Here is a 20,052-nt window from a genome sequence, read left to right as displayed (position 1 = left end):
CCAACTACCTTTCTTAAACTCCCCTTTCAATCCCTGCTTGATTTGTTTTATTCTTCTTTCTATATTGCTACTGCCACTGCATACCTCAATCAAACTCAACAACCCAACTTCTTGTGCTTCACCATGTCGAAGAATCGCACCGGCCTCTACCTGGGCCTGGCTGCTGCCGGCGCCGGCGGATACTACATGTACCGGGCGGGCGGCAATGTCGGTAAAGCGAAGAAAGAAATGAAGTGTATGTTTTGCTTCTTCTCTCTTTTCTTTTCCTTGATGTTTCTGTTTCTGGCGATCATCTCATCTGACTATCTACCTGCATGTAGTCGACGCCGAAAAAGCCCGTGAGAAATTGCCCCATGGCAACGAGGCTGTGACCAAGGGCGAGGACGTGGGCAAGGAAGCGGGTGCTGCTGTTGATGAAGCTGTAAGTGGATTTTCATCTCTATGAGATCCTGCTACCATGCAAACTAACTCCTCTGTTTATAGATCAACAATGCCCGCACCAAAACCAAGCTCGATGAGCGTATCCCTGAAATCACCCAGGATGGCAAGAATAAGATCGATGAATTTCGCCAGGACACCAGGAACAAGATCAATGCTGGCGTCGACAAGGTTGATCGCACCGTCGAGCAAAAGGCCGCTGATGCTAAGGGTACGGTGTCTGGCTGGCTTGGAGGCAGGAAATAGGCGATTCAAGCCTGGCGGCTTTCTTTTCCTCTAGTCTTCCGGGCAGCGGCTTGATTCTTCCGTTTGGTTCCTTGATGTTGGCGCTTTGCGAGTTCTGTGGGTCTTTCTGATAATTTATCTTGATACGGAAAGAAATTATGGCATTGTCATTTCGGTTGTTCTGAGTAGTATAGTATGCCTCTTGGAGTGTCAGTCTCGGGATTCTATGAACATAGTACATAGTAGGCTGGGTGACACCCACAGCAATCTAACCACAAGCAAGTCGATATCCCGAGCATTCCAATGCCAGTCCATTACCGCAGTGACGAACATGCCAACCCCACTGGCACTTAACCAATGCTAGATCTCTTTTTTCTTTTTCTTTTTCTTTTTCTTCCCATCTTCTTTCTTTTTATTTTAAATCCGTGGTCATTAATATTGATACTGTCAACTGTTGAAACTCGACGCGCCAATTAATCCCAATCGGGTTAGACGTTTCTCAACGCGAACGCGTTCTCAACGCGACTCGCCTGCCAAAGTTCTCCTTCGTGAGATCCACCCATTGAACCTTCCTCCATTTACTTGTTCCATGATAATCTCGGTATCTCTTACCTTCACTATACTTCCAAGGTTCCTCTCAATTCCTCAGTCGCCATTTCCTCGCGATCTCCCTCGATCCACCTCTTAAACTGCAGCCGCCATGCCGCGTACCAGACAGAGCGGCCTTGCCCACGCCCAGCCGGCCATCCAGGGCTTTGCCAGGGCAACCAAGGCTGGAGTCACATCGCAGCTTCCCTCCAAAAACGCGTCTCTTCCTGTTTCCCCGTCCAAGAAGAGAAAGCTGCAGGAAATCGAGAACGTGGAAGGCGCGGATAACCGATCGACCCTCGAAGAAGCCGAGACGCCCTCGAAAACCCTGCGTCTGAACCAATTGTCTGTGTCCTCCCCACGCAGCGGCCACTATGCTTCGCCGAAACGAACCCCGAGTCGCCGGAACCGTGTGTCCGCCACCAAGAAAATCGATGAGGCGCCCTCTACCCCTGCAACCCCTTCCAAGCAGCGCACCCTGAATTTCCCCAAAACCACTCCCGTACGCGAAGGGCCCAACATCCTTGAACGGCCATCATGCTTCACGGAATTTCTGGATTTGCATTCCTCCTTTGTCCAGGCCCTGTCCATCCACGCAACCCACAATGGCTCAAACACCCCTGCGGATCTCCGAGAGTTCTTGACTAGCATCACCCGGATCTGGAAGAAGCGCAAGGTGCAGGCGAAGGACTTGCAGCGGCTCGTGTGGGTTTGGGACCAGAGCCTGATGGCCCGGCAGGTGTCGTACCGGCTGGCAAATTACGGACTCGGCAAGATCTGTCTGGAACGCACGGTGCAAACTGAAGAACAGCCCGCCACGTTGCAGGAGTCATTTGAGCAGTCTCTGGACTTGCAGTGGGAGAAGGCACAGGAGTCGCTCGATGGTGTTAATGCAGAAGACCGGTCGACTTTCTTCGTGGAGACGCTGGGTCTCGCCTCCATCCACGAGTCGCTCACTCCGTTCTCGTCATTCCAGAAGGGCCAGCAGCGTCTGCAGGATTTGAGGGGTGGCATTATCCGTCTCAAAACTGAGAAAATGCGCTCCGAGATGGAGGAGACTGTGGCCAAGCCCCTCGCTGCCCCGACCAACCGCCGCCAAGGACTCCTGGACCGTATCAAGCACAAGGAGCTGCGCCAGTCCAAGCTGCCTCCTCCACCGTCGAAAAAGGAGCTTACCCGTCGCTCGGCTGCAGACCGTGTTGAGGAAGTCGCCGGTATCCTGGCTCTGTTGCGCCCCGCAGGGTATGTGGGCACCGGCATCAAGGCGATGCTCGCCGCACAGCGCAAGCCGTTCAAGATCGAGACCATGGTCCAGCTGGTCCGCGATTCCGTCCGCAGCCCCATTCCCGCGGAAGAAGCCGAGATGTGCCTGGAAATCCTGGCTGAAGCCACCGTCGCCGGACACTGGATCAACATCGTCACCGTCAACCAGATGCGCTCCGTGGTGCTCAAGTCTTGCAAGGATGTCTCAGCCAAGGAAATCGGGACCAGAGTTGCCGGTCTCAAGGCCGAGTGGGACAAGTCTGGTTCCTGTGTACAGTCTCCGTTGTTTACGAGCCTGTGAAGGATAAACAGGAATTTGTTGGATTTTGTTGACATTGTTGGAGTTTTTCTTTCTTTTGTTTTTGGAGTTTCCATGTTCGATACCTCCCCGCAGAGCCGGTCTGCTCGCGGCTTTGCATCAGCGCTTGATACCCTGTACCTCAGCTTCCATGTTGATTAGCCTTTAGCTCTAGTACCTTAGCCACTACCTGTCTCTGGACAATACAATAATAATATTATCAAGAATTGATTGTTTTATTAAATGCCATCTTTCAATGCTTTGCCTGGGACAAATGCTCATATAAGTCCAATAGGCATCAAGGGTACAGATCTAGTCCACCCCCACAGCGGTGCACAGACAAACATTCAGGAATACGAGTATTCTTCTCGCATCTCCGACACGATGGTTGCAGCCGTATGTGCAAACTCAGCCTCGAGCCACGGTTTACACTCCCAATCCACCCAGTCCTCAAACCCAGCCGGGTCCCTCCACCGAAGAAGCGGCGAAACCTACTGACCGACAAAGAAGTTGATACTGAGCGCCACCTCGTCATCAGGTCGGCGATTGAACAGAGCATGACAGAAGTCGATAAACACGACGTGAGGCGTCTGCCCGTCCTCATTCGGCGTGCTGAGAATCATATTGCGGGGACAGCAGTCGCGGAGAAAAATATCCTTGAAGTAGATGAGACTTTCCAGCTCAATCACGTCTTTCATGATCTGCTGTCGCACTTGCTGGAATGAGGAGGAGGAGAAGAGGCGCGCGGATTCGACGCTTTGCATGTCTGTTCCTGCGATTTGTTCGACTAGGATCATGCGTACGCTCCGGACGGGGACTGGCTGGGTAGTATCTTTGGACTGGTGAGCGTGGGAGATGGGGATATCGAGAGAATAGGAGCCGTAATACCGAGGGATGCGGTCACCTTGGAGCTCGGAGAGATGGTGGTATGAGCGAACCTCGTGTGTGTAGTTTTGGTTCATGGCTAGAAAGGGATTTATGTAGTACTCGGCGTCGTCGTAATAGAGAGGATCGTAAACCTTGGCCACTAGTAGTTTTGTATCCAGTGCAGGAGAAGACCTTCTTGGAAATATCGTCTTTGATAAGGAAGGCTGTCCAGAATGAGATGTTTCTCGCAATTCTTGGACTGTGAGCAGCTGCGAATTGCAGCAATCTCCGACCCTGAGTAGATCGGTAATCTCGAGCTCGATGGTATCTGGGCCCATTTTGCCGGGCAGTGGGGGGTGTTGCAAGCACCGTTCTGTCGGAATCATTCTATCTCGTCGAAATCATTCTTCGCATATTTGCAACAACCGCTTTTCACTAGTGTCGGAGCTGGTGCCTCACGGGATAGCACGGTAAGCCCCCAGCCTCGGGTATAAGAGACTGGGGGTTTCGAAGGCGACCTCGACATCATGGCTGCTGTCGAGCTAGAACACCAGCTTGGACGATCATAGATCAGAACCCTCGAAATTTGAATGTCACCAAAGAAGGTTATGGAGTAAGTCTAGAACTTGAAGTGTATGTATTATGTAGCATTCCAACTCTGTCGAATATTCGAGGTATGCTAGGGAAGACTGAGCTGATATGGAAACAAAACGTCGACTACTCAACATGGATAATATAGACCCACGGGAAATCACCTTTAAACGCGTCGCGTCCCACGTGACCGCGTTGCCACACCGCGTCGCATCGCACTCCCAAGGTTCTCATCGAGCTCCCTGTGCATCTCTTTTTTTTTTTTTTTTGCAGACCAACCGGCATCATGTCTTCCCGGCCAGATTTGAAGGTATCTCATCATCTGAATTGCGTTGCATCTCCCCCCCCAAACAATCACTAATCAATGGACTCTGACAATAGGTCGACGACGAAGTCGGTTTCATTCGCTTTTACCGTTCACTCCCCACATCCGACAACAATGAGACCGTTCGAGTGTTTGACCGGGGTGAATTCTACTCGGCCCACGGTTCTGATGCCGAGTTCATTGCCCGCACCGTGTACAAGACGACTGCGGTGCTCCGCAACCTGGGCCGCAGCGAGACAGGCGGCCTGCCGTCTGTCACCATGAGCGTGACGGTATTCCGAAACTTCCTGCGCGAGGCTCTCTTCCGCCTCAGCAAGCGCGTCGAGGTCTGGGGGTCCGGCGGTACAGGCAAGGGGAACTGGAAACTCGTCAAGCAGGCCAGTCCCGGGAACCTACAGGATGTGGAAGAGGAGCTGGGCAGCGTCGGAGCATTGTCCATGGACTCGGCGCCGATTATCCTGTCGGTGAAGATCTCTGCTCGGGCGACGGAGGCGCGTAGTGTCGGGGTGTGCTTTGCGGACGCGAGCGTGCGCGAGCTGGGTGTTAGCGAGTTCCTCGACAACGACATCTACTCCAACTTCGAATCACTGGTTATACAGCTTGGTGTCAAGGAGTGTTTGGTGCAGATGGATTCCACGCGGAAGGATGTCGAGCTGGGCAAGATCCGCGCGATTGCCGACAGTTGCGGAATCGCCATCTCCGAGCGGCCTGTGGCGGACTTTGGAGTGCGTGATATCGAACAGGACTTGTCCCGACTACTGCGGGATGAACGATCGGCAGGCACTCTGCCTCAGACAGAGCTGAAGCTAGCCATGGGCTCGGCGGCGGCCTTGATCAAGTACCTCGGCGTGATGACCGATTCCACCAACTTTGGTCAGTATCAACTCTACCAGCATGACCTGTCTCAGTACATGAAGCTGGATTCTTCGGCGCTGCGTGCGTTGAACCTTATGCCCGGCCCGCGGGACGGGTCCAAGAGCATGAGCCTGTTTGGTCTGCTGAATCACTGCAAAACACCCGTTGGCAGTCGGTTGCTGGCGCAATGGCTGAAGCAGCCGCTGATGGATCTGGCCGCCATTGAGCAGCGACAGCAGTTAGTCGAGGCATTTGTGGTCAACACGGAGCTGCGTCAGAGCATGCAGGAGGAGCATCTGCGCGCCATTCCGGACCTGTACCGGCTGGCCAAACGTTTCCAGCGGAAACAGGCCAACCTGGAGGATGTTGTTCGTGTATACCAGGTCGCGATCCGTCTGCCTGGATTTGTCAGTGCGCTCGGGGATGTGATGGATGAGCAGTACCAGACGCCGCTGGAGGCGGAATATACGTCGAAGCTCCGTGGCTATTCCGATAGCTTGGCCAAGCTCGAGGAGATGGTTGAGACGACGGTGGATCTCGACGCCTTGGAAAACCACGAGTTCATTATCAAGCCCGAGTTTGATGATAGCCTTCGGGTCATTCGAAAGAAGCTGGACAAGTTACGGTACGACATGGACATGGAACACCGCCGGGTTGCGCGGGACTTGAATCAGGACATGGAGAAGAAGCTCTTTCTGGAAAACCACCGAGTACATGGCTGGTGCTTCCGCCTGACCCGTACCGAGGCCGGTTGTATTCGCAACAAGAAAGAGTATCAAGAATGCTCCACCCAGAAGAACGGAGTGTACTTTACCACGTCAACGATGCAGTCTCTCCGCCGAGAGCATGACCAACTGTCCTCCAACTATAACCGCACCCAGACCGGGCTTGTTACCGAAGTTGTCAACGTCGCCGCCTCGTACTGCCCCGTTCTGGAACAGCTCGCCGGCGTTCTGGCGCACCTCGATGTGATTGTCAGCTTTGCTCATGCATCGGTCCATTCTCCCTCGGGGTATGTCCGTCCGAAGATGCATCCCCGAGGAACCGGAAATACCGTGCTTAAGGAAGCGCGCCACCCGTGCATGGAGATGCAAGACGACATCTCGTTTATCACCAACGATGTCTCCTTGGTGCGCGACGAGTCGTCATTCCTTGTCATCACCGGTCCCAACATGGGCGGCAAGTCTACCTACATCCGCCAGATCGGTGTGATCGCGCTCATGGCCCAAACGGGCTGTTTTGTGCCCTGCACCGAGGCCGAGCTGACCATCTTTGACTGCATCCTTGCGCGAGTGGGTGCCAGTGACTCGCAACTCAAGGGCGTGTCGACATTCATGGCGGAGATGCTGGAGACGGCCAACATCCTCAAGTCCGCCACCTCGGAGTCGTTGATCATAATTGACGAACTCGGGCGTGGTACCAGCACCTACGATGGATTCGGTCTAGCTTGGGCCATCTCGGAACACATTGTAACCGAGATCCGCTGCTTCGGCCTCTTCGCCACGCACTTCCACGAGCTGACCGCTCTGGCCGACCGCTACCCGAAATCCGTACAGAACCTGCACGTCGTGGCATTCATCGGTGACGGGACCGAGCCCGATCCAGATGCTGAAGCCGACTTCCAGAAGAAGCGACAGGTCACCCTTCTCTACCGCGTGGAGCCCGGTATTTGCGACCAGTCATTTGGGATTCACGTCGCCGAATTAGTGCGCTTCCCCGACAAGGTCGTCAACATGGCCCGTCAGAAAGCTGAGGAGCTGGAGGATTTTACGTCGGCGACTGCTGAGAATGCTGATAAACAAGCACCTGCGCCCTCTATGGACAAGTACTCCCAAGAGGAGGTCGAGGAAGGCAGTACGCTCCTCAAGGAGATGCTGCTGAAGTGGAAGGCGGAGATCGAAGGCAAGGACCTGACATCGGAGCAAAAGCGGCAGCTTATGCGTGAACTGGTTCAGGCCGATGGCAAATTGCAGGCCAACAAAGTGTTTCAAGGGATTCAGGCTTTATAAGGAATTCATGGGATCGGCGTTCACGGAGGGCACGGTTTGAACAGGATTGATTTCGGGGACCATGTCCGAATTTTTTGTGCTCCAGCCAAAATATCTTATCAATGATACAACAATTGATCTTATTTCAGTACAAAAGCTCTCTATGTATAGAAATTATATCTCTATTTGACCCAGGTGCTTGTATGGTTTACATAGGTCAGGCACAGTCACGTGGGCTACCTTAAATGGGGATTTGTGATAGCTGCGAGCAGGCACCCGCAGACCGCTCCAGCTTTCGATGACTTTTTCTTCGCTTCATTCGTTTGAGATTGCAGTCGAATATTCCACATTTCGAATTCCAAGTTAGCGACCGCCTATTTCTGTCGAGAAACACCCTCATCCTCATCCAGCTATGCGCGTCAATTAACCGCGGTCCGCTGGAACCACCTTGATTCATGCACCCCTTTTCCATCCTCACCCTTGGGATCTTCGTTGCGGGTTATATCACCGCCAGGTGGGACCTTGTCACGCGTCTATACGAATTGGCTATCTTCGCGTGGGATCACGGCGTCGTGGTATGTTTCCTTGGAGTTGGGATCTTGCATCACCCCTCCGCCACACCAACTCGCTCTCTCGACGCGTGTCACCTCCGCTTCTGTGCTGACACCAGTAACTTAGACACGAACTGCTAAAGGATTCCTTTTCTTGTCCGTCTTCTTCTTCCTCTTGGTGCTGCCCATCAACCATTTTGCGACGCGCGAGGGCCAATTGGTGAGCCCACCCCCAAACCCGACACGGTCCCCGGACTAGGAGACCTACGTTGAGAATTGGAGATTTTCTGCAGACATCTGTGCTGATTACCTGTGGGATATAATTAGCACCCGCGCCACGTGAATCTGGGCGTCTCCGCGCGGGAACAATTGCGTCGTCGAGGTTCGTTCTGAGATCCCGGTGGAGGATGACAACATGCTCATGAGCGATGGGTTGTTGCGGGTATTTTGGCCATATGATCTCCCGCGGTCTTCGGCGCCAGGTGTGATTGTCGGGTGGCGGAACTCGGAGCTTGATCTGTTCGTGCTCACGGTACTGGAAGATGTCGAGGTGGGTGGACTCCGTTCTAGCATGTCTGATAATCTGGGATAAAAACTGAGTGAAATTTGGTTTGTTTCAGCCCCGAAATGTCGACAATGCACTCCGCGCGGGGATTCTCTTTCGAAACAGCCCGCACCCGATTGTGCGCATCTTCGGCCTCTGTGGACGGTCTCAGATGCATGTTCTCGGCTCGACCAATCCTCTGGAACCTCCAAGATCGTTCAATCCCTCTCATCTCCATGTGACTACGCATCCGCCATCCAAGGCACCCCGCATATTCTGTCCGCCAGAGGCGAATCTGTCTGTTCAGGTAATCATGTTTCAGCGGCCGCACCCGACACGCATGGAGTATATGTCTCTGGACCCGATTTCCCTTGCGTTGGGAGATAAAGCGACAACGGCAGAGATATGGGACCCAATGTCAGACAAGATTGAGTCAGAAGAAGAGAGGGAGAAGGCCCGGTCCCAAGTCCTTGTTGAGAAACTCAAGCTCCACACGGTGGTCAAGCACATACCGTCGCAGAAAGAACAAGCTCTCCCCTTGATCGTCAACCAAGTCAACTGTGCCTATGAGATGGGACAGCTCATGCACAAGAACAGCCACCTTATCGGTATCCGTGCAAAGAGAAGTATGAGTGTCGGGGAACGTGTGGTGGAATCTGCTACGACCTTGTGGGGTCTTTTTGTCCTCTGCGTCTCCTACGTTTTTGGGGGTGGATTTGGCCGATTGTCACCCGAATCTTTGTCATTGGGCTCGTGGGTCACCGATCAGTCGCTGAGCTCGTCTTGCAGTTTCTCGAGTGGCGCGCTCGACCCGACGCGGCTGCTCTCAAGGATATTTCGGCAACTGCCCAGCAAGTTGATATCCGGCTGCAACAGTTTTGTTACTGGCCGATTCAATATGTTAAGCTTCGCCAGAGAAAAGATAACTGGGAGAGTGTGACTACCAGCCACCCGGACTACATTCGATTCTATAACAGTCTGTGGCTCGTCGCCAACGACGTTATTATCGGGATTGCTCTTGGATCCTACATCATTGACAATGCCCACTGGGTGGCTTCTCAGATCAACACGATTCTCACTGGATGGACTGTGGAAGGCTTGCAGCGCACGATTTCATGGCTCATGGACTGGCCCGCTGGTCTGAAACTGAACAATGAGCTCGCAGCATTCCTAGGTGACCTGTTCCTCTGGGTCATCGAGAACTGGGCAGGTAAGCTGTCTGTATCCATGGAGGGGTTGTCTAGATACTGACTGGGATACAGCCTGCATTGCCAATCTCCAACCCTACCTTCCTAACATCATCTATATCGTCGGGTGTTCGAGCTTCGCAGGAGCCAGCATGCCGATCGCACTTTTCTCCGACCTTCTTTCCATCCTGACCGTGCATATTTACTCCTTCTACATTGCCTCCGCCCGCATCTTCAACTGGCAGCTTACCATAATTATCTCTCTGTTTCATCTGTTCCGCGGCAAGAAGCGGAACGTCCTCCGCAACCGAATAGACTCATGCGATTACGACCTCGACCAGCTATTGCTGGGCACTATCCTTTTCACCGTCCTCTTCTTTCTCCTCCCCACTGTCGTCGTCTTCTACTTGACCTTTGCCTCAGCCCGGATGTTGATCATTTCCATGAAGGCGACATTTGACACCTGTCTGGCGTTCCTGAACCACTTTCCGCTGTTTGCACTCATGCTACGCGTGAAGGACTCGCGCCGGCTACCCGGGGGCATCCGGTTCGATCTTCGAGATTACCCTGACAAGTACTCGGCCCACACGGACTCCATTGCCCGGGTCTCCTACATTCATCTCGAGGTTGGTTCTGCAAAATTTACAAACTCGTAAGTCATTCATGCTGATTTATATCGCTCCAGTCAATCCCTCTCCCGCTACGGGCAATGTTCGACCAGTATTTCCAGCTGGGCCACCGCCTCCGCAAACACTATTTGTCTCCGCGGGTCATCTTCTGTCTTGTCACCGGCCGCTTCGTGCCCCCCATCCATCGCCGCAACTTGTATAGCATGCAGTACAGCATGCTGCCAGCTCGCCGGGCCGGCATGGCCGAGGTGTGGGCGCTGCTGACCCAGCCCAAAAAGAGTGGTGGCAGCGGTGGCAGTGCGAGCTCCATGGTGGGAGGCATGGGCACTTTGGGGGGTCCGTTGCTGAAGGTTCCACCGAGTTTCGGCCAGGGCGATGCTCGAAGACGTGGTCATCGCTGACGCCAGGTACCAGGACTGGCACCTGAGTATATACTTTATATCTAATTTTTATTGTCTGGAGGCTTTGTTATCGTTGTCTTTGTTGTAGTGCCTGAAGCCTGTTGGTATCAGTTCAGTAACTTCCTATAAGCTTGGCTAATATCCCAGTACTTCTAAAGGAATGTTTGGGAATGAGAACACTCTTGGCCTGTAGATCGAGTCTCGCACATAGCATTTATCTTATTGGGAAAGGGAACGGCCAAACTGAAATGAATAGTGGACCTGGTTATGTCGGCCAGGATTACTACTTTGACAGCAAACACGCATCCCCCATTCTTAATGATTTCTACTATATCCATGGAAATCCCCTCACTGTTTGCTTCTTCGATGGCTAAAGCATCATGTGATCTGTGGTATATAGGCATTGTTTCCAGCTCTCCCGGGCAAACATCCTCTTCTTCCTTCTTGTTCTCTCCTGGGCCTCCTTTCTACGATTATCCTCCTTCTTTTTGCGTTGTATTTTTGATATATCTTCTACTTTCTTGATCCACACTGCTATATGCCTTCCTCTCATCGTTCTCTACCTTGTTTTCTTTCTATCACCCTTGAGGCACCTGAAATGATCCGTCACAATCGCACGCGTCAACGTACTTGGTCGAATGGACCCCAGCACAGTCCTTCCAAGGACACCATGTCTTGAATGTTCGTATCCAGGCGACAAGAGAAAAGAGATGTTTGTGTTAACTAGCCCTACAGCTACAAGTGGACAGTATTTCCGAAGTCAAAACTTGGATAATCCTGTCGATAAAACACAATCCAGTGGACTTGTGACAGAGCTCACAGGGGAAGCGGTGGATCTTCATATTTACTCCTGCGAGTGCTTTTGGCAGCTTCCATGCGTTCCTCCAGTCTATTAGAGCCCCTTCTTCAACGTCTTACAAGTTTGAAACACAACCTCGACTCACAACCCATGGAGATTCGAGATTTTTGCTATCTATCTTACAAGTGATAACCTCTTCTCCCGGAAAAAGATCTTCGGCTGGTCACTCAGTTGAGTACCTGGAGGATTATCGCCTTCTTAATCACAAGCTGGTCGATATCAACACCTACTCTACTATGTCTCGGGACGATACCTACAAATGATCTGGGACAAATCACCCTTCCTTGCATTAAGTTGTTTCTCGAACACAACAAGCTAGTCAGCACGATGTCAACGACGACCATCGGGGTTTGCTCAACCTCCACTGAATCAGACCTGATGGAGCTCTACCAGATCAGTCTCTGGGGGTTATTTCGAAGAGAGTACATCCTCTGAAGGAAACACCCAGAAGAGCACTGAATCCTGTTGAAACCCAAAACATGAGATATTCTCCCCATCTAATACAGCAAGGAAAACGATTACAACTTCAATGTCTACTGGACGAGGAGATGTCAGAGTCTCAGGTCTTCGCCTGCCACATGGGTCGACCACCCTCTCTATTGTGCGCCGGACTGTCCTGCCATGGTATGTTGCCATCAAAAATGACCATTAACAATTGGATATTTTGGGATGAGGCACATGGAGCGAAATGGTTAGCGCGTATCGCGACTGCCTCCCTGTGGAAGCAACGCCTTTGAGACTGACAAGCAAACGGGATGGACAAATCCAGTCTCTTTCTCTGCTGCCATGCAACGGAAAGGACTCATTTCCGCTTCTAATGCATTGGCGGGGTGCGCCAGGTGGGATTCATACCACGTCTAAGAGCTGGACACCGTGCTCGGAGGAAGCGGCGATGCCGCAGCAAACCACTTAAAAAGGTGGCGAGACCATATATTCTCTCGCTTTCTCTGATGCTTCGGCCGAACGGTGAAAGCAAAAAAGGAATGCGTTGGAAGGGATTCTTTCTTTCAAGAAATCGACTATATACGTCAGAGTCCGGAAAATTATGGCGGTAGCGAGGGCGCGGATGATCATAGCTGAAATGGCGCGTTCTCGTCGCTCAATGCAAACCAGAGGCTGTTTCGACCCGTCCCTTGCCGCAAACCAGCCAAAGACAACGAAGCCGCTCATTATACAGCCCCAAGAACTTCGGAGCCAATCTGAAATGCCGGATGCTTAGCCAACCGCAGTGAACTATGGCTGCTACAAAAGACCATGGAGGGGGCAGCGGAAATTCCAGCGCACTGAGCTATATCATATAGTCGCAGGTTAATGCCGACTTTTCCGATATGCCGACGAGGCGGAAATCCAGACTCGAAAGCATGTCTATACTCGCAGCATGAGTTGCAGCATGATCCCTGATAACAGCACACGCCTACAATCCTTGGGGGGCATTGCAGAGACCTTCAAATGAGTGGAGCTGCCATGGACCCAAACATTTGGGGCAACATTCCATGTTCAGCAATGATCACTTGCAACCCCGGCTTAAGCCAGGGTCAAATGATGACCAGCTGCTGTCTGTCAACTTCCGAGCGTGAACAAAAGAGGGACTACAGGACACTTGCCAACTCGCTTTTGTGGATTCGATCTCGAGCGATTAGTGCTAGGCAGTTTCTGAATCTCCTATGGGCCTCCCTCTCATCTCACAAGCCTTGATCCGATCTGAAGAGGAAAAAGCATATGCCCTTAGTTATCTCAAAGCAGCATAGTTTTCTTGTCCCCGTTACAGACTCGGTAGATGGTCTGGGGGGAAGAAAAATTTCAAAGAGGTCTTTGATACTGGCATCACGACTGTTGGACAAGCACAGAGGGTGTGTTATTTTGGGTTCTCTTTGAAAGAGATGTAAACCTACATCTTCCTGACTTGGCCCAAGTGATATATCAAGTACAGGACCGACAGCGACACATCGTGTGGTCTGTCTTACCCTATAGAGTTACAGAGCATAAGTTCGATGAGAAAATGAGAAAACCATTAAAGACATGAAAATAAATTGATGAAAACAAAACTGAGAAGCAATGAAAAATGTATAAGAATATTCAAGGATAGGTGTCGTAACCGATCAAAAGGTCGGAATCAACCTAGAGTGCCTGGATAGAATGATTTGAGAGAAGATTGAGGAACCACACTTTTGTTTCCTTGGATAGAGAATATAGATTAGTATAAAGATATGGTAAGTACACAACGCTTTTGAAATGCCCAAGAATTCCAAAACGCCTACCCATCTCGATCTGCATGGGAAATGCATGCCAGCGCTAAAAAAGAAAAAATGGCGCCACTCATCCGCAGAGGTGAGATATCTCGGGATATATTTTCAATACTAGAGCCCGTCAAGACTTCCTCAGAAACTCTGCGTCAGTCTCACTGCTGCTCTTGCGGGCATCGTCTAGCATCGAGTCAATGCCCTTTTCCTTGAGGATTTTCTACACCATATAGAATAACTCCTTGTTAGTCATGTTGGTCCCAGATATGAGAAGAAAGATAGATACAACTCACGTTTAGACACGACTTGTACTTGGTGAAGAGTGCCTCGCAGTCATTCGAGGTGGTGTTGCCACGCAGATATTCTGGACTATGAGTCAGCGCCAACTGCTGGTAACAAGTCATGAAAAGCTTAGAGACTTACTCTCACTGTACCACTTGAGGAAACAGGTGTCATATTTCCTATATCCATGCCATGTCAGTGGTTGTGGCCGCGTAGAATCCGAGAGGCGATGGGCGTACTCTTTGATCTCGTTGCACTCGGGGGCGATTGAAGCAGCCATTTTGAATAAAAGACTCTCTCTCAAGAGTTCTAGATGCAATCCTGGTATGTTCTGAGAAAGACTAGTCCAACCCCAAGGGAAGATTTTCTGGCAGAGAGTGAAACAAACGAGACAAGTGGTTCTGAGATCCGCGGGCCATACAAACCCCCGGCCCGTTGGGGTAGGCGGTCAGAACGGTTGGCCGGTTCTCCACCCACTTTTTTCTGCGCGATTCTTGCGATTCTTTTTCTTCTGTTCGAAGCTCTGCCAATATGGAATCTGCAGAGTTTGCGCCCTTCCAGGACAAATTGACGTCTACCCTGGTGCAGGTGACACGCACCGTGGGTCAGCTCTCCTCGGAAGACCTGAACTTTCACCGTTCCTCCAGCACCGAGTTCTCCGAGTCTCTCGATGAGCAGAGCGAACGGGTCCTGGCTTTGACTACGGCTGTGCTCAAGGCTGCTACTGCTGGCACCGATGTCAAAGCCCCAGAGATCAGCAATGAGGAATTGATCGAAGATAATTGGCGGGGCGTGGTGGATGTGATTGATTCGCTGTTGGAGAAGGCCGATGCTTGCTTGGATGAATTCACCGGAGTGATCAAGAAACTCAGTCCGTCGCAGGAGGAGCAGGCACCCGTGGTGAAGAAGACACCCAAATTTCCCACCGTCTATGACTATGGTCCCTCCAAGATCCCCAAGCCGCAATTGCTGTTCGAGCGCAAACCCGACAACACCGGCACGAGCTCCTTCCGACCTCTTCTCAGAACCAAGCCTCATGCTATTGTGCCGCTGGAGGAGTCGTTGCAGAAGCAACAGGCGGATGGTGGCCACGCTCACCCCTATGAAGCCGAGATCCGTGCCGCCCGGTACCCGAAATCGGTCTACAAGGTCTCACCGCCGATCGACTACAAGCCTTTTGACTCTACTACGGCTACGTTTGTGGATACATTAGATGGTGTTAAGGAGATGTTGGGGGAGCTAAAGTTGGCTAAGGAGATCGCGATTGATTTGGAGCATCACGATGTGCACTCCTACCACGGCCTTGTCTCGTTGATGCAAATCAGCACTCGCGACAAGGACTGGGTCGTCGATACACTGAAGCCGTGGCGAGAAGAATTGCAGATGCTGAACGAGGTGTTTGCCGATCCGCGGATCCTCAAAGCCCTTCACGGATCCACCATGGATATCATTTGGTTGCAGCGTGATCTGGGCCTGTATGTGGTCGGGCTGTTCGACACGTTTCATGCAGCTTCCGCACTGGGTTACCCAAAGCGGAGCTTGAAATATCTGCTGGCTAAGTTTGTCAACTTTGAAGCCGACAAGCGGTATCAGATGGCCGATTGGCGAGTCCGTCCGCTTCCATCTGGCATGTTCGACTACGCACGATCCGACACGCATTATCTCCTTTATATCTACGATCATCTACGTAACGACCTAATTCAAACATCGACGCCCACAGAGAGCCACATTGATTACGTTCAGGAGCGCTCAAAAAACGAGGCGCTGCAGCGGCATGAACGTCCTGTATATGACGCCGAAAATGGTTATGGCCCGGGAGGCTGGTATGACCTGCTGTCACGGAATTCGGGGACTCTCAGCCGAGAACAGTTCGCTGTTTTCAAGGCTGTCCACCAGTGGCGGGACGAGGTTGCACGAGCCGAAGATGAGGGCTGGCAATGCGTATTCCCCAAGCACGTCCTCTACAGACTGGCCCAGACGATGCCTCTTGATCTGGGGACCCTCTTTCGAACTCTGTCACCCGTGACCCCCATCACCAAGGAGCGGGCCCCGGAACTCTTGGATGTCATCAAAAACGCAAAGATTGCCGGTGCTACCGGCCCCGAATGGCGCGACGTGGCGCCACCGCCCAAGATCATTGCAAAGGATCCGCTGGCCGTCGACGCGGAGGATGTTGACTTCCCTGTCGCCGAGCGCTACGAGACCTCCCAATTCTGGGGAGATGTCCTCGAAGCACAGGAAGCGCCTGTGCCGCCGTCATACTCGCTGGCTGCATCAGCAGAAGCTTTGCGGCTTTCCCTCCCCTTGCCACGCATGCCATCAACCGTCTCTGAGGCTCGGGCAAAGCTCGGCACCGCAGCAAACAACAAGCCTGCACCGGCTCCCGCACCGGCTCCTATCTCTGCCCCGGCACCTACAGCCCCTCCAGTGGAAGATAAAGATACCAAACAAGTTTTCACTGTGAAAGAGCTTGGCGGTCCACGCAAACGCAAAGTCACCCCAGCAGGCCCATCAGAGCAAGCGCTGTCAACATCCGATGCCGTGGACGACACAAGTAACAATTTCAACTCCGAGGCTGCCGAAAAGCAGCACAAGAAAGCACGCAAAGAAAAGAAGACCAAGAAGGCCGCCCCGTCCGGCACTCAGCCTGAACCCGAGGCAGCTCCGTTCGACTATGGTACCGCCGACTCAGTACTCCATGCGCCCTCTGCCACCTCAAGTACCAAGCCACGCAAACGGCCGTTCAACCCGTATGCCAAGGCGTTGGATGCTCCCTCGGGGTTGGGCAAGACGAAACGAGAAACGGGGGCAAGTCTCTTACGTTCCGCAAGTAAGGGGAGAGACTGCTAGTTTTGGATGCTTTGGGATTCTTCTTTTGGTTCTTGCGCTGCAAAAAGCATGTTTTTGGTTGGGGGATTGGATGATTTGGTTCTTGTTTCTTTGCAAGCATAGCGATACCCGTGCGTCTGAGGCCCTGGGATTTCATTTGATGTATGTTGTACCATATGCCACCTCTTTTGGTAGACATCGACTGTAGTCTAAAAAAGCTTGATTGCAGCTGCACTTCTATATTCTTCGCGTTCACTAGAGTATTACTAGAGTAATTTGTATGCTGGGGTATACCAGCATAAATGGAATCATTAGGGCTAGGTGGATTAATTCTCAGCTGGGCTGAGGAAATATGCTATCATAGAAAAGACTACTTCGCCATGTTCACTACAGTCTAGATCACCACTAACTTGATCTTGATATATCGAGAGCTCAGATGTGTATGAACTTAAGAGTACAAGCCAAGACCTGAACTAGTGGCTTTCCTCTATGCCAAGAAAGACGAAGAGAAAGTCAAGCATTAAAGAGACAAATAAGGGAGTTATCACTAACTCTTAGCTTCATTTCCAAGTGTATAACCCCATAAGCCGAAGTGCGGGCGGGCAGTTATGATCTTGCAACGTCGTAAGAGAGAGAGAGAGAGAGAGAGAGAGAGAGAGAGAGCGGATATCAAGCGGAGAACAAAAAAAGACATACGGATAAGTGGCGGGTCGGATATCTAAACTGATTTCCTATAAAAACACAAGAAGCAAACCGTCAACGCCAAGAATCAGTCCCAGCATTTATAATTAGGAAAGAAGCCGTGCCATGCTCGTAACCCCAGATCAGCTCTCCCCCGCCTCTCTCGCTCTCTCCATTCTCCGAATCGCGGGGAAAGAAGACCTCATGGCTGCGAGAAAGTCTTGGCCCTCCACCACCGACATCGAATGAGAAGCATCTTCTCCATGAGCTAGCCTGTAATTAACCTGTGGCTAACCTGGTAGACAGCCGAGCTTGTCGCTCAGGGCCCTCTTTTTCCGAATGTCTGCTCGGTTGGGGCTCTTCTCCGCATTGCGCGAGGGTTCACTATATAGACATGATCTGACGCACCCTGCACATGCAACTTTGCTTCTTCGTCGTTTTCGTGTTCCTTTTCTCGACTCTGCTCTGCTCTGCACAGGAGACAAACTTGCAAACTAGTGTGCAGTTCGCCAATCATGTCTCAGCTTCCGCCAGCCGATGACAAGTATACCAAGTCGGACCATGTGGAGGACTGCAACAATGTGACTATCATCGATGATTTCCAGGTGCTTGGGCTGGCGGCCGATGATGCAAACTTCTATCGCGAGTTCTCGGCGGAGAGAAGGAAGAAGGTATTGCGGAAGGTAAGGGAACAAGCAGATACTCTCGGTCTCAGCATTGATGTTGGAAGAGCAAGAAAGAAACTTACATTCCTTCAGGTTGATATACGACTTGTCCCCATGTTATCCATTCTATACCTCGTCTCTCACCTAGACCGAGCCAATATCGGGAATGCAAAGATCGCGGGACTCACAGATGATTTGGGTCTAAGTGGAATCCAATACAACATCGCACTGAGTCTTTTCTTCATTCCATATGTCCTGCTCGGTGGGTTCCTTGCGTGCTTCAACTTGCTTTGATGCATCCAACTAACTCGGTCAAACCAGAGGTGCCGAGTAACATGCTGCTCAAGAACTTCGCCCGGCCGTCGGTCTACCTGGGAATTCTTGTTATCTGCTGGGGAATCATCATGACCCTGACGGGAGTAGTACAGAACTTCGGCGGACTACTGGCCGTGCGCATTTTGCTGGGAATCTTTGAGTGCGTCCATTCACTCTCTACTCCTTTGAACAAGTTATTCTCATACTAATCCATGAAATATAGGGCTGGCTTCTTCCCAGGTGCCGTGTTTTTGTGCTCCTTTTGGTATATGCCCCGAGACCTGGCCACCCGCATAGCTGTCTTCTACTGCGCCAGCGCCCTGTCGGGAGCATTCTCTGGCCTGCTAGCTGCTGGAATCGCCAAGATGGATGGCATCGGCGGCTACCACGGCTGGCGGTGGATTTTCTTGCTCGAGGGTCTGGCCACGGTTGTCCTAGGCGTGCTATGTTTCTTCCTTTTGATCGATGCGCCCCGGTTCTCTGGGAAGTGGTTGGATCCAGAGGAGATCCGCTACTTGGAACTGCAGCATGTTATCAAGGAGGGAGGTGCGTTCAAGGATGAGAAGAAGAAGACTTCGTGGAAGGATGTTCGGGCTGTGATGTTGAACTGGAGGATGTATTTGCTGGCTTATATTCTGCTGTGCCAGTCTGCCTGTTCTTATGGTAGTCCCCCCTTCCCAAATCCCTTCTTTTCTCTTTGTCTTTCTCCATGCTAATTTTCTAATTTTCTAGGAACCAAATTCACTCTTCCGACAATCACCCGAGGCATGGGCTTCCAAAACACAAACGCCCAGCTAATGACAGTCCCGCCCTACGTAGCGGGCGCCATCTCGGCCATCTTCTTCTCAAAACTCTCAGACCGGTTCTACTGGCGCATGCCATTTGTAGTAGCCCCGCTGCTCCTCGTCGTGATCGGCTACGCAATCATCATCGGACTACACGGCGAGCTAGAAGCGAACCTCGGACCGGGCTTCTTCGCCATCATCCTCACCTGCATGGGCATCTACCCGACACACCCGGCCACAACGTCATGGACTATGAACAACCTGGCGCCGTCGAGCCGGCGCGCCATCGGCAGCGCGTTCAATATCTGCGTGGGCAATATCGGCGGCATCATCGGGAGCTATATGTACCTTGATCGTGAGGACCCGACCTATCCGACGGGCTTCGGCTTGTCTCTGGCCTTTGGGGGCTCGGCGCTGCTGGCGGCTGTTGTGCTGGAGGTTTCGTTTATGTGGGCGAATCGGCGCAAGGATGCGTTGAGTGAGGTTGATGTTCGGGAGAGGTATAGTGATGAGCAGTTGTTGGAGATGGGGGATGAGTCGCCTCTTTTCAAGTATACGTTGTGATGTATGCAGATGGATGTGTTTGCTGAAGCGAGCAGACAAGTGAATCTATGATATGGTATTGGCATGACTCATGAATGCATAT

General features: G+C 51.9%; 8 protein-coding genes across 8 annotated transcripts; 6 read left to right on the top strand and 2 right to left on the bottom strand.

Annotated features, from left to right (window-relative positions):
- Positions 1 to 123: 123 nt before the first annotated feature.
- NUU61_004919 (uncharacterized protein) lies at positions 124 to 684 on the top strand (the record flags this gene model as incomplete). The annotated part of the gene is made up of 3 exons (XM_056655501.1): positions 124 to 235; positions 321 to 421; positions 484 to 684. 3 exons carry the CDS (start codon positions 124 to 126, stop codon positions 682 to 684), a joined length of 414 nt encoding a protein of 137 aa, XP_056511114.1.
- Positions 685 to 1,363: 679 nt separating this feature from the next.
- Positions 1,364 to 2,815, top strand: NUU61_004918 (DNA replication factor Cdt1 C-terminal domain-containing protein; the record flags this gene model as incomplete). The annotated part of the gene is made up of 1 exon (XM_056655500.1): positions 1,364 to 2,815. The coding sequence occupies one exon, from the start codon at positions 1,364 to 1,366 to the stop codon at positions 2,813 to 2,815; it is 1,452 nt and encodes a 483-aa protein (XP_056511113.1).
- A 488-nt stretch (positions 2,816 to 3,303) lies between these two features.
- NUU61_004917 (uncharacterized protein) lies at positions 3,304 to 4,017 on the bottom strand (the record flags this gene model as incomplete). The annotated part of the gene is made up of 1 exon (XM_056655499.1): positions 3,304 to 4,017. One exon carries the CDS (start codon positions 4,015 to 4,017, stop codon positions 3,304 to 3,306), a length of 714 nt encoding a protein of 237 aa, XP_056511112.1.
- Positions 4,018 to 4,556: 539 nt separating this feature from the next.
- Positions 4,557 to 7,459, top strand: NUU61_004916 (mismatch repair ATPase MSH2; the record flags this gene model as incomplete). Its single annotated transcript, XM_056655498.1, has 2 exons — positions 4,557 to 4,580; positions 4,652 to 7,459. The coding sequence occupies 2 exons, from the start codon at positions 4,557 to 4,559 to the stop codon at positions 7,457 to 7,459; spliced, it is 2,832 nt and encodes a 943-aa protein (XP_056511111.1).
- A 945-nt stretch (positions 7,460 to 8,404) lies between these two features.
- Positions 8,405 to 10,750, top strand: NUU61_004915 (phosphatidylinositol N-acetylglucosaminyltransferase; the record flags this gene model as incomplete). Its single annotated transcript, XM_056655497.1, has 5 exons — positions 8,405 to 8,539; positions 8,610 to 9,243; positions 9,303 to 9,743; positions 9,796 to 10,346; positions 10,406 to 10,750. 5 exons carry the CDS (start codon positions 8,405 to 8,407, stop codon positions 10,748 to 10,750), a joined length of 2,106 nt encoding a protein of 701 aa, XP_056511110.1.
- Positions 10,751 to 13,976: 3,226 nt separating this feature from the next.
- Positions 13,977 to 14,411, bottom strand: NUU61_004914 (uncharacterized protein; the record flags this gene model as incomplete). The annotated part of the gene is made up of 3 exons (XM_056655496.1): positions 13,977 to 14,069; positions 14,143 to 14,213; positions 14,273 to 14,411. The coding sequence occupies 3 exons, from the start codon at positions 14,409 to 14,411 to the stop codon at positions 13,977 to 13,979; spliced, it is 303 nt and encodes a 100-aa protein (XP_056511109.1).
- Positions 14,412 to 14,662: 251 nt separating this feature from the next.
- NUU61_004913 (exosome nuclease subunit RRP6) lies at positions 14,663 to 16,981 on the top strand (the record flags this gene model as incomplete). The annotated part of the gene is made up of 1 exon (XM_056655495.1): positions 14,663 to 16,981. The coding sequence occupies one exon, from the start codon at positions 14,663 to 14,665 to the stop codon at positions 16,979 to 16,981; it is 2,319 nt and encodes a 772-aa protein (XP_056511108.1).
- Positions 16,982 to 18,156: 1,175 nt separating this feature from the next.
- NUU61_004912 (uncharacterized protein) lies at positions 18,157 to 19,970 on the top strand (the record flags this gene model as incomplete). Its single annotated transcript, XM_056655494.1, has 4 exons — positions 18,157 to 18,568; positions 18,628 to 18,781; positions 18,845 to 19,284; positions 19,354 to 19,970. The coding sequence occupies 4 exons, from the start codon at positions 18,157 to 18,159 to the stop codon at positions 19,968 to 19,970; spliced, it is 1,623 nt and encodes a 540-aa protein (XP_056511107.1).
- Positions 19,971 to 20,052: the final 82 nt, after the last annotated feature.

This window comes from Penicillium alfredii (assembly GCF_028826965.1).
Source record: "Penicillium alfredii strain IBT 34128 chromosome Unknown utg000007l_segment0_segment0, whole genome shotgun sequence".
Classification (NCBI taxonomy): domain Eukaryota; kingdom Fungi; phylum Ascomycota; class Eurotiomycetes; order Eurotiales; family Aspergillaceae; genus Penicillium; species Penicillium alfredii.
This window is presented reverse-complemented; position numbering and strand designations above follow the sequence as displayed.